Source organism: Fusarium venenatum (genome assembly GCF_020744135.1).
Source record: "Fusarium venenatum strain MPI-CAGE-CH-0201 chromosome Unknown EDB82scaffold_4, whole genome shotgun sequence".
NCBI classification, from domain to species: Eukaryota; Fungi; Ascomycota; class Sordariomycetes; order Hypocreales; family Nectriaceae; genus Fusarium; species Fusarium venenatum.
Genome location: NW_027072132.1, coordinates 5567942 through 5580275, shown reverse-complemented (window position 1 = coordinate 5580275; position 12334 = coordinate 5567942). Strand labels below are relative to the sequence as shown.

General features: G+C 48.9%; 7 protein-coding genes across 7 annotated transcripts; 3 read left to right on the top strand and 4 right to left on the bottom strand.

The window, feature by feature from the left end:
• The first annotated feature begins 200 nt into the window (after window positions 1–200).
• EDB82DRAFT_342192 (PRP38 family-domain-containing protein) lies at window positions 201–1151 on the top strand. The gene has a single exon (XM_025725047.2). The coding sequence runs from the start codon at window positions 254–256 to the stop codon at window positions 1064–1066; it is 813 nt and encodes a 270-aa protein (XP_025593684.1). The 5' UTR covers window positions 201–253; the 3' UTR covers window positions 1067–1151.
• A 538-nt stretch (window positions 1152–1689) lies between these two features.
• On the bottom strand, window positions 1690–3275 carry EDB82DRAFT_530371 (amidase signature domain-containing protein; the record flags this gene model as incomplete). Its single annotated transcript, XM_025725046.1, has 2 exons — window positions 1690–3092; window positions 3140–3275. 2 exons carry the CDS (start codon window positions 3273–3275, stop codon window positions 1690–1692), a joined length of 1539 nt encoding a protein of 512 aa, XP_025593683.1.
• A 170-nt stretch (window positions 3276–3445) lies between these two features.
• On the top strand, window positions 3446–4997 carry EDB82DRAFT_530370 (uncharacterized protein; the record flags this gene model as incomplete). Its single annotated transcript, XM_025725044.1, has 2 exons — window positions 3446–3681; window positions 3773–4997. The coding sequence occupies 2 exons, from the start codon at window positions 3446–3448 to the stop codon at window positions 4995–4997; spliced, it is 1461 nt and encodes a 486-aa protein (XP_025593682.1).
• A 113-nt stretch (window positions 4998–5110) lies between these two features.
• Window positions 5111–6108, bottom strand: EDB82DRAFT_342168 (ribonucleotide reductase inhibitor-domain-containing protein). Its single transcript, XM_025725043.2, has one exon. It carries the CDS (start codon window positions 5887–5889, stop codon window positions 5224–5226), a length of 666 nt encoding a protein of 221 aa, XP_025593681.1. The 5' UTR covers window positions 5890–6108; the 3' UTR covers window positions 5111–5223.
• Window positions 6109–7211: 1103 nt separating this feature from the next.
• On the bottom strand, window positions 7212–8442 carry EDB82DRAFT_516702 (40S ribosomal eS27 domain-containing protein). Its single transcript, XM_025725042.2, has 3 exons — window positions 8221–8442; window positions 7924–7986; window positions 7212–7865 (listed from the first exon to the last, which is right to left on the bottom strand). Exons 1-3 carry the CDS (start codon window positions 8221–8223, stop codon window positions 7683–7685), a joined length of 249 nt encoding a protein of 82 aa, XP_025593680.2. The 5' UTR covers window positions 8224–8442; the 3' UTR covers window positions 7212–7682.
• An 82-nt stretch (window positions 8443–8524) lies between these two features.
• Window positions 8525–9846, top strand: EDB82DRAFT_340814 (thioredoxin-like protein). The gene is made up of 2 exons (XM_025725041.2): window positions 8525–8747; window positions 8801–9846. Exons 1-2 carry the CDS (start codon window positions 8683–8685, stop codon window positions 9516–9518), a joined length of 783 nt encoding a protein of 260 aa, XP_025593679.1. The 5' UTR covers window positions 8525–8682; the 3' UTR covers window positions 9519–9846.
• A 771-nt stretch (window positions 9847–10617) lies between these two features.
• Window positions 10618–12165, bottom strand: EDB82DRAFT_480979 (uncharacterized protein; the record flags this gene model as incomplete). The annotated part of the gene is made up of 1 exon (XM_025725040.1): window positions 10618–12165. The coding sequence occupies one exon, from the start codon at window positions 12163–12165 to the stop codon at window positions 10618–10620; it is 1548 nt and encodes a 515-aa protein (XP_025593678.1).
• Between the last annotated feature and the right edge of the window lie 169 nt (window positions 12166–12334).

Below are 12334 nucleotides of genomic sequence, written 5' to 3'. Positions count from 1 at the left end.
GAATTATAAAATTGATATATGAGACCAGCCGATTTATGAATTGATATGAAGAACACAATCAAACGGTTCAGAATATAGTTTCAAGCCTAGCTCGAAGGTGGTTGAGAGACCATTATTTACTCTGTTGGCACGACAACGCGGCTTATCAGCTTATCGCTCTCAAGCTTTCGACACTTTCGTATCCAAGCTTTAAACCAGCCCCCACCATCACCAACTAACAAGAATTGACAATTCTTTGCGACAATCACACAACATGAGTAGAGATAAGGATACAGTCCACGCAGATGCGCGGCGCTTCCTCGATGAGCGTGGCTCCAATATTTCGGTCGCGCCAAACGGCCTCAACCCTGCGACTATCATGGAAAAGGCCGTCAGGGACCGCATCGTCGACTCGATATATTACAAAATGCAATGCTTTGCGTGCAACGAAGCCGATATTGTCGATCGCGTTGTCGAGGATGTCAAGTTTATTGGAGGTACATATGGCACCACACAAGTACCCAGTCCGTTTTTGTGCCTCGCCTTCAAGCTTCTCGAGCTTTCGCCTAGCGACGCGGTATTACTGGAATATCTCAAATTCGGCGGTGAAGCCTTCAAATATCTGCGCGCACTTGCGTGTTTCTACTTCCGACTCACACGGCAAGCAAAGAATGTTTACGAGATGCTGGAACCGTTTCTCGAGGATAGGCGCAAACTGAGACGGAGAGGAAGGGAAGGTGTAAAGTTGTCATACATGGACGAATTCGTGGACGAGCTCTTGACAAAGGAGCGTGTATGCGGTACGAGTCTGTGGAAAATGCCAAAGCGGGAGGTTCTAGAGGACCTAGAGATTCTGGAGCCAAGGGTCAGCCCTCTTGGCGACCTTGAGGATCTTCTCGAGGAGGAGGACGAAGCAGAGAAAGAGAATGGAACGAGGGAAGAATCTGGGGAAATCTCAGAAGGAGACGTTATGGAGGTTGACCGCGGCGAGCGAAGAAGAAGCCCAACCCGAAGCCGTAGCCGCAGTCGGAGCCACAGTCCACGTCGCAGCCGCAGTCGCAGCCGCAGCCGAAGTCGTTCACCTTGATCTGACCACTCACCCTAAGGACACCAACGCAAGACTTAAAGTCGTGAGACGCCCGATGTATAATCCTTTAATATGAGAAAACACGACTCCAACGTCTAAAAGCTCACGCCGGGTTAGACACGGAGACCTGATCAACTAGCCAATCTACTCGACGCCAGCGAAGGCACTACTTATACAGCCCAGTGGCACGTATTGGAAAGGGCGCAATCGACCACGAGACAGCTCAGGTCAAAGAGTTTTGATCCCATAAGGGATACAGTCGCAGTAGCGCTGCCTGAAGACAAGGGGAACATAACGACAGGAGTTAAGGTTGCAGATTTGAACATCTGACCACCTGTTTAAAGTATCTATAGCGCCACCGACTTGAGCGACAATAGAAATATCTCGTAAATTAATAATGGCATTAACTCATACTCATTCATAAACATATCACAAATTAAATCTCGAAGCTTCTGGGAGTTAGACGGCAGAAGCAACACTTGTGTTGCTGACGTTGAGTGATGGACACTTGAAGGCCATTTTTGATTGACTACAAGATCTATAAAACCTGATACACTTTGACCATTCGTCTTCTTTAATATACAATATCGTGAAATCATCGCTTATGCAATTCTACCGCATACTTATATAACCATGGACTTCAGTCTTTCCGCCAGTTGAAGTACTCTTTGGTCATCCCAGTACTGCCCGATAATCTGCAGACCTGCTGGGAACGGACTTCCTTCCACTTTAGCTGGAATACTCACAGCCGGTAACCCTGCTAGACTTGCTGGTACGGTGAACGCATCATTCATGTATGCATCCACACTACTTTGCTTCTCAATCTCTTCTAATCTCGGAGGAAATGTCGGTGCTGTAGGGCACAGGATGAAGTCAATTTGGACTGGACCAGTCTTGTCTTCCATACCAGTGGTCTCAGCCATATCGCTGAGGTCAAATTGCGCCGGCTCGTAAAGAGGGTTATCAAGACGAAAGACACGGTCGAAGTCCTGTTGCACCATCCGACGAACCTTTTGGGCCTGGATGAAGTAGTTGTCTATGGCTTCGGAGCTGAGACTGTAGGTACCCAGTAGAATTCGCCGCCTGACTTCTTCACCGAAACCCTCGCCACGAGTATCAGAGTAAAGAGTCTCACCGACTGCATCGCTGCCTTCGCCACGTTTTCCGTAGCGAACACCATCGTACTTGGCAAGGTTTGACGAAGCTTCCGCAGGGGCAAGAACGTAATAAGCGCAAAGTGCTTCTTTGGTAGATGGTAGTGAGATGGGCACTAGTGCTGCACCCTGTGCCTCAAGGTTAGAAGCAGCAGATATCCAAGCGGCGCGAATGGAAGGATCAAGCTCATCGATATTGTACTCGAGGGGAATACCAATATTTAGTTTCGAAAGATCAGGGAGAGCGGATGGTATCGTCTCGGCGCATCGTTTCCGAGATGCAGAAGGCAGTGACGTTGGATCCTGGGAGTCATGCTCCTCATGCATTTTGGTCTTGAACACAAGGTCATATATCGGCTTAACATCCTTGGCCATGAAGCCAACCGTATCCAAAGAGTTTGCATACGGCACGACACCGAATCGAGATATCATGCCGTAACTAGGCTTATAGCCAACTGTCCCAGTATACGCAGCTGGTAATCGAATTGAACCACCGGTGTCTGTTCCCAATGCGACATCGGCGTCTCCTAAGCGTACTGCAACAGCACTTCCACCAGAGCTTCCACCAGCGGATGCATTGCCATCCTTAGCTAAAGGATTCTTCACTGCCCCATGCACCGAGTTTGTGGAGTGAGATCCCATACCAAACTCATCCATGTTAGTCTTCCCAATAACTGTCGCACCCCTTTTGCGTAATTGGCGGACGACAGTAGCTTCGAAAGGTGAAGGATGAGCCGAGAGAATATGTGAGGCGCATTGTGTCGGGAACTCAGAGGTTGCAATATTGTCCTTGACAGCAAGCGTAAAAGGCTTCACATCCTTACACATAAAAGGAAGAAAATCGGCATTTGGGTCTGCGGTAGCGAGTTTGGCTATGCGTGTTAGTGATAGTAAAGTAAAGAGATGAATCTAGACATACTACGACCAACAAAGTGGTTGTAACTACTATGTGAGCGCCATTGTGTAGCCGGTTGTGCACCAAAAACAATCGAGAAAGTTTTGGTATAGTATCGAGAAGTTCTCGAGGCCGATTGCCGCACAAGAGCTGCACTCATCATGATTTTATGATCATGGGAAGTCGCTATAATTTCAAGATGTTGGAGTGGGGATGAGCTGCAGCTTGGTTTAGGCTTATCGATAAGGAAGCATTATTGTATCCAAGGGCTCTCATCTCATCATCCTTGCTTAGCATCGCAACTGACAAAACATTCAATCCAAATACAAAATGGCGGCTAAAAGAGACTTTGAGGATGTCGATGAAGGCGATGCTTCAAAGCCTACACCAAAGCGATCTAAGAAACACGGCGGCAAAGCGCGACAACATCAAAACTCTGGCATTGATCCTACCTGGGGCCAGAAATATGTCTTTGCAGACAACGAGCATGCGACAACGATTCCCGCAGGCGAAGAGTCTGATTTCGAGGACGATGCAGATGCCATGGCATATTTAAACTCAGTTCGGTAAGTTAAACCTTGTTCATCGCGCCCCTATTGTCTTTGCTGAAGATCGCGACCTTGCAGAGCACGAATACTAATATGGTGAGTATAACAGACAACAAGCTGCCGGAATCCCCCATTTACTCGTCGCACCTAAAGTCCAGATCGGACCTCAGTTGCCCGCCGAACTTAGAGGTGATGATGAAGATGATGGAGAAGGACCCGTCGACAGGAGCATATACAACGACGGTATTGGCGATTCTCGGGGCTGGTACGAGGACGGCGCGTACATGGCGATGCCCGACGAAGCGAACGACGAGGGAAACTACGAAGAAGGAGAATACCCAGAAGATGACGACGACAGCTATGATGAAGAAGTAGCTATACATGAAGCCTACTTTACCTCCGTCATGGACCACTATCTTCACCTACGAACTATCCTTCATGCCGCCACTCCCCAGAACGCCCGTTCTCGTCTCGCAAAGGCGCAACTCAAGACCGAAGCCCCTGCAGATAATCAAACCTCTGTGATAGCCACCTGGTCGCGAATTTTGCGCGACACTGATCCTCATCCACTTCAGATCGCTCACATGTCCAAAGACACGACGCTGCGAATACTGCGCATCATGCTTGGCGGCAAGTTTCTTCGTCGCGGGTACACACTTCCAGAACGTACGAGTCGCTGGGTCTGGGCATTACTTGCAAGACTGCCAGATAGGGGCGAACTAAACTATGCTGAGATTGGTTGGATTCGTGACCTGGGACGAAGAGCAGTCCTCTTGGGCAGAAGTTTATCAGAAATGGCGGCATTAAGAGACGAGTTGGCAGAAGGTGGGCTTGGCGCGCATGAAGCTGTTGATAGAAGCAGCAGTGACGAAGACGTTATGGCCGATCCAGAAGACATGGAGGTCGAAGGTGCCATCAGCGCAGAGGAGGACGAAGATGATTCCACGCCACCTGAAACCGGACAGGAAGTCGAACAAACATCAAAAGTCACAGAGCCCACAACGAGTTCACTGCCAAAGCCTGATGCAGAAGAAGGTGAGATAGAGGAAGAGGAAGACGTGGCTATGGATACTGCATCGGACTCGGATGCCGAAGAAGGTGAGCTTGCTGCTCCAGAGTCCGATGTGAATCTCGAAGCAGCGAAAGAACGATTGCTCGCCCAAATCAATGGTGGAGTGGCTCAAGAGGGCGACGAAGGCGCAGCGAAGGAGGCTGCGAAACAGCGATTGCGGGCGAATCTACGTGCTACCATCAACATGATCTTGACGGTAGCTGGTGAGTTTTACGGACAGAGAGACTTGCTCGAGTTCCGCGAGCCCTTCGTGGGCATGTAAGTTGAAGGGTAGTAATAATAATTGTAGGTCTTCTCGACCTTTCTGTATAATTCCATGTAGCTACAGCGAGCTCCAATGTCTTTTTGACACCCAATAAATCTACAACCGCTCTGAAGCATTGATATATACCTGAACGCCGACCAATGTTGCAAAACCCCAACATATCGCATAGTTGACATGACAATGTACAATGATTCTGTCGAAACCCATCGTAACAAGTGGTGGTTTAGTTAGTCATATCCATTTCGGGATCGACAAGAAAATCGGCCTCTTCGAAATCTGAACCAGAGTTTCGATTGTTTGAGACGAACCCCCTCAAACCGGCACCCTTTCGGGACACGGGAATAGCCATGACTCGGGAGTTGCTCTGGACGTCCATGGCCCGGCTTTCAACCAGTTCATCTTCCTCTTCATCAAAAAATCGCTTGCGAGATCCATCGTAGGACGCAGCACTCTCATTGCTCTCTTGCGACATGGTAAGCTCGGGAATGGCATCGATATCCGGAACATCATCCTCTCGTTCAAACTCGGGTTGCGTATCAAGACCGCCAACTCTGTTGATTCCGCAGAAAGGAAGAAGTTCTCGAGAGGCACCCTTGGTGGGGACTCGTGCGGTGGTTTTGGTGGTGTTTACTGGAGCATTGTCTGTCCAGAGCTTGAAAGCACTAGTTCCGACTGTCTTATATCCTTCGGGAACGGACTTGCGAACTCGCATACCGACGCTGAGGAGGTTTGACTGGACTGTTGAGGGGAGAACTGGCTTGAGAGGCTTCTGAGCTTCAGCAGCCGCAGACTCAACTGGGGTTCTAGCATTGAAGAAAGAGGTGATTTGGCGCTGAGAGGGATCGGCTGAAGCACCAGCAAATTGGCGCTTGGTACGGGGAGTTGACATGACGAAAAAGTGTCAAGACTGTGGTAAACTGAGGGCAACTCTTTGGTTCAAAAAGAACAATCAATGAATTCGACGGGATGAGCAATGACGTTGCAGTGGTGGTGAAAGAGTAAGCAAGGACTGTGTTACAGAATACAGTAACACAGAGACAAAGTTCAAGGAGTTGATGAGTGGAGAGTAACTAAAGACAAATTCGAAAGAAATAAGTCTCTGTAAGGGTAAATGACGTCGGAAACGAGAGGAGGATATCAAGGGTTCAAGAAGAGAATGAAGCAAGGAGAAGAGGGGACACTGAAACAAGTCGTCCAAGGGCCTTGTTGCCAGGGGTGAGCAAATTTGGCAGGTTCCGGAAGTGAAGCGCCCCTGTTCTGACCCAAGAAGACCCAAAAAGCTAGAGAAGGAGACAATCCTAAAAGCGGCACAATCCAGCCAATCAACTAATAAGAGTTTCTTTCTGTGGATCTCAACTTCCGCGCATGGGCGCGGTTTCTAGGCACCGCTTTCGCGTAAAGTGATTGATTGAGAGCTCGTCCATTGGTCCGCTGACTCATCTGATAAGCCCCATCTATCTGATCAGCGAGAGGAAAGCCTGGCTGCCTGAGCTACGTTGAAGACCAAGGCGGTGGCGATGGAATATCCCACAGGCAAATTCTAACACTTATCATGATCGACAAGAATTGGTTTAATTTGCCTGTCAGAATCGAGGTCCACTTCGAACTTGCCTCTAGATGTAAGAAATTCATTGAGGAAAAAAGTCACACGATCACCAACGAATTAACCACACCAAATACGAGTAGCTTTTCACATTGATCAAACTCCGAAGGCACCGAGCGTTGTAGGATTAAGCTATCACGAGCCGAGGTGATATTGATTGGCTAGATAGAAGGCCAATTCGAAAAAGATCCATTAACCAGTCCAATCACCATTGACTATCATTAGAACTACAATGTGTTGGGTTTAAGGCAGAATACGGATTCCATCGATATTTCGCGGGGTAATTGGTTCCCCAGGTTCGTGAAAACCCATCTTGCTCTAGACTCTGCTTCAGCTCAGTTGCCTCAGGCGCTGTGTGGCGGATGGCCGTCTCCGGGTCTAGTCATCCAGCAAGTCAGCAGCTAGTTATGTCGATCGGCTGAGGAGTCGAGTCCAACGATCGATGACGCCTTCCATCACCGACTGGTACTCCAGGGAGTCGAATTCGATAGCTATACGAAGCGTAGTGTAGAGCAAAGAGTAGTCGGTATCATGTTAATACGAAGCACAGGATTGTGCTCTACGACAGTCACGACAGCAACACAACGCAATCATCGACTAGAAGCATTCACGTCAAGAAGAAAGTGATGTGGAAACCATTGTGAATTTCGCAAAAGCACAGTGACCATCCTCCGCTACCCACTGCACTTGGGTATGAAGCGATCATCAAGAAACGGTTCCACGTCCTCATGTCCAGCCGACCCGTTGGGACCAGCATGGACACTCGTGTGAAGGCTTTCTCAGCTTTCCACCCATGCAGTGCTTTTTTTTCCTTCCTGCCTCCAGACGACTCTTTGGTACAAGGCGCGTAACGGAAAAACAAAAGAGAAATGATGTGCCATGCAAGATATCCGGAGACCCCAAACGCCCCTATTCTGGGTGTTCCATCTTCTATCTGCAAAGATTTTTTGGTAAGTGTTCGCAACGTCGGCTGTTCTATCCGTCCATGTCGATGTTGTGTTTTGCAGATCCGAGATGGCCACCATGAGATGAACCGTAAGAGTCATGAGTGCCCAAGGAAATAAACCGCCGCGAGGCGTTTACTTCCTTCGGAAAGAGCAGCCCTCAGTCAGACGAGCCTTACCACCGGTAGGCTGGCAGAGGACAGTGGTGCATCCCTGGCAGATGACAACGGTCTGGGCGTGAGAGAAGACGGTGGTGATGGTGAAGCAACCGGGGCACTTGACGTCCATGAAGAAGGATCGAGGGGCGGGCACAAGGGTCTGGTAATGTTAGATCGATTGTCGTGACGATAAAAAATTTGTCCGGATGCTATCGTACCTTGAGCTTGTGCTTCTTGGCCTCGGCGGCCGGGGAAGGGTTCAGAAGATCAACGGCGAGAACCTGGGGGTGGGATGTTAGCCAACTTGTTCCATCATCATGTCTGTATCTCCCGTGTGTCCATCTATCGTTCGTTGTGTCGTCGAAGTCGAGTTCAATCAATTTGTAACTTTTGCCACGGGAAGCAAGTTTCTTCGAGTCGATGATTCCACCTCTTTTTCACACACGTAGTCGTTGTCCATCCATCGCTCGTGATCGATCCATCGTAAAGAGTATCACAAAAAGGCAGTCGCTTACCATCTTGTCTGATTTTCTCGAAAATTTCTTGTCGGTGACTTGCGAGAATGGGAAAGCTTGACGAAATCCGGCAACAGATTTGAGGCTCGCAAGGTGGGTGGGAGGAGGTAAGCGAGGAAAAGTTTGGTGGCTCTGAGGGGACGACTCGTTCTTGCCTCTGGGGCGGTTTCTGTGGCCCAAAGTGGACTAGCTTGCTAGGGTTGTATAACCCATACACGTGATGAAATTTGGAAGTAGTGATCGGGTCAATGTCGGGGGCATCGTGACGCCTTTGCGTTGCAGCTTGTGCACCAATTGTGCTTAGTGGAGCTTATGCGAGTTATGCATGGATTAGCTCTGCCTGGTCCCTTGTAGCGAGTTGCGTCAGTTTACACTACAATAGGCTGCCGCTTTGGAGAAAATACATAGACGAGGGAGACGCCATTGAAGAAGTAATCACTTCAACTTCGCCAAGCTCTCAAAATGTCTAACCCCATGGAACAGCGTATCAATGTTCCAATTGATGACCCAAACGCAGACACAGAATGGTCAGTTTCTGCTACCCCTCCATGACCCTGAGCTAGCTCTAACCCCGCCATAGGAATGATATTCTTCGAAAACATGGAGTTATCCCTGAGAAGCCACCGAGCCCAACTCCTATGATCGAGGAGGCCATTCTGGAAGGACGAAGACTAGCACATGAGAACCGATTGGAAGGCAAGGACCTCGACGAGTTGGACGAGCTAGAAGACGAAGAAGATGAAGATTTCCTGGAACAATACCGTCAAAAGCGCATGGCCGAGTTGAACAGTTTACAAAAGAAAGCTTTACATGGAACCGTGTACCCTCTTTCAAAGCCCGAATACCAGCGCGAAGTCACAGACGCATCAAAAAACGGGCCAGTATTTGTCAACCTCACATCTGCAATGGGAACGAATGTTGAGTCTCGAGTCTTGACTGAACTATGGAGGCAAGCAGCCAGGGAGTACGGCGAAATCAAGTTTTGCGAAATCCGAGCCAGCCAGGCCATCGAGAATTACCCGGACCGAAACTGCCCGACGATTCTGGTTTATAACAAGGGAGATATTGTCAAGCAGATCGTGACATTGGCGACTATTGGTGGCGTGCGAACAGGGATGCAGCAGATTGACAATCTCCTGGTTGAGGTTGGCGCTGTCCCTGACTCCGACATGCGCATTGTCAAGAGGAGGCAAGCCGCTGAAGATGCCGCCGAAGACCGTTTGGCAGGCAAGACTATCAAGACCGGAACTGCTGGGAGATCGCGAAACGTCGACAGTGATGATGACGACTGGGATTAGACTTCGAATGAAGGATACTTGTGTCTTTGAACAAACTGATCGCTTGTATGGCTCGTCTAGGTTGTGGTGCATAGTCGTTTGCGCTCAACTTTTGAACCGCTTTGATCCACCCTCCACAGCTATGGTATAGGCCCAAGGGCCATTTCAACGGAAGACACCGTGCTTCCGTAGGAACATCTATGGTCACTGCACAAGCCGAGACGTATCCCTCCAAGGAACGATACGTCTATTTATGCATCAAAAAGAAGGAGGGTGTCTCTGGCGACATGGCTCGCCTATACTGGTGAGTGTAATCCTGAACACTCTACGAGGCTATAGGCACAGGGAGCTACATACCAATAAGACGTTATAATGCAAAGCACATATACGACTAGGCCCATTGATGATTTTGTAATGAGGGATAGACCAATTCAGGTCCATTAAGGAGTGGGCTAAAACAACAGCTCATGTTTCCGATAGAAACAACATAATTCTTTCTGGCTGCCAATCCAACAGATACTCACTTTGACTTGGTCTAGATTGTGGTATGAGGGTGAAGTCGCATTGCTCTCTTATACAAAGAAGGGTCGGCCCGTAAAATCTTGCTCTATCAAGCTTCAGAATAAATTTTGGTATACTAGCTGCCTACCTGTACATGAATCTCCGGTTGTAGCGCCATGCCCTCAACTACATGCTCATCAGAAGTAATGGTTTTTCAGGCCAAGCTAAGATGCGACATGGGACACAATAATATATACCTTAGCACAGTGTGCAGAGACAATACCATGTCCAAGTCGATTGTTTCGGTTTCTCGTGCCATCAATACTTGGGTTTCTAAAATTGAGGTCAAGACAACTCTGTCGTATTGGTGCTACAATCTGTGTTTATGCGTGACCAGCGACAGAAAACAAAATTTAGTCAACTGATCTTGTAGACGGTGGAAGGAAGAAACGGACTATCAGGCCGTGTCCTGAGAAGATGTCTTCGTCAATCATCCACATCTTCATCTTGGTATCGCAAAGCACAAGGCTGATCTCCATAGAAATTAAATACGAGAGAAAAAGGACAATGTAAGGTATCATTCATGCGCTCGTCAATCTGCTTTTACGCCATTTACCCATCATGATTGCTGATTTTCCTCATCAGTGACAGAAACAAGATTCCCTCTCGGCAGACTCCAACTACTCTTATCCAATTCTCCTGGCCCGCATCGCCATGAGCATCCTCGGTGGATAAATGGAATGGTCCTCTCACCCTCTGCCATACTCAGCGGTGTCACCCGCAGGACAGATGAGTCGACCTTTTTACAGGTTCGAACTTCTCGCCATTCAACCCACTCGACAGTCGGAATAACCATCATCTTCCGACAATGTGCACAAGTCAATCCACCGGCTTCTTTTTGTCGCTGTGCTCGCTCTAGAAGCCTCCTGAGGTGGTTAAGACCCTCAGGGATGTAAACTGCCATTTCTGAAAGCTGAGAAGTAGAATAGCAGGCTCGGAGGGCTGTCTCCAGAAGACTCGGAACGCGGCTTGCCCCTTGGAGACGTTGCGACTCTGTCATGGATGAGACGGATGCTGATGGTGAAAACTCGGGTTCTCCCTCATCAACGGGCAAGATGAGTTCCCGATGGTCTGTTGGAAACTTGAAGTCTGATACGACCCGTCCCATAGTATCTGAGAGCTGTGAAGGAGACTTCCCCAACACTCGACTTACCAAGTGTGGTACAGAAGAAGGTTCTGATTCTGTGTGAGAAAGAAGCACATTATTTGGCTTCCCTTCGTTCTGCCCCAAGCTTTGATTTGGTTGCCAGAAAGGGTTGGGGTGAACAACAAGTGTGTCGAGTTTGCTATCTGATGTAAATAGATCCAGCAGCTCAACTGGTAAATGTCGCAAACGGTTTTGTGACACATTGAGCTCCTTGAGATGCTGTAATTTACCGATGCCAGGAGGGAGCTCGGTGAGTTTGTTGTGACGGAGACTGAGGATAGTGAGGTAGGTCAAGTCGAAGATGGCACCAGGAACCCTTGTTAGCCGGTTCTGGGCCATGTAGATCTTGAGCTCCGGGTCGTTTTGCTCAAAGGCTACATCCTTGGTGACGATGGGAATGCAGGTGAACTGGGACAAAGGACTAATGGTGTCGTTGGAGACATCTTCCAGCCCCATCGACCAAAAGTCAACCGTCTCTTCGCCCGTCTCAAGACAGGTGCGAACCTTGTCGCGTGCAACTTGCTCGGCCCTTGAGACGCGGCGCACCACACGATCAAGTTGGGGCAGTCTGGGTTTTGGGTTTTCAGGAACGAGTTCGAGCATATCCTCGCTCTCATTGCCATCGCTGCCCAGGAAGACACCACTGTCTGCCTGTCGCGTCCATGGGCGCCTCTGCTTAGGAACGTGAATCTCACTAAAAGTTGAGTCGGAAGAAGTGGGATGCTGTTGAAACCAAGAACCAATGTATCTCTTCTTTCGCCTGCCTTCTACATAGTTGTCCAACGCGGGATCGTCATCACTAGAGAATATGGCGGGATCACTTGAATTGTTGAAGCCCGAGGGAGGCGCGTGCTTGGAACCGGCATTGCGGACGCGTTTCCGGGGGTTGTTGCTGAAAGTTTGGGACTGCTCATCCCAAGACACAGCAGGGAGAGGAGGGAGAGTCAACTCTTCTGACATTGAACTGATCCGATAGAGATATCAACGGGATTTTGAAATGACGTTACACAAGCGTAAAAAGAATTCAAATGATGCAGGAATTCAAACTTGAACTTGTCCAACGCGACTTGACTCAAAGATGGGTGGACTAGATGCAGAGTGACGATGGAGGAGAAATACAGGGTTCGAA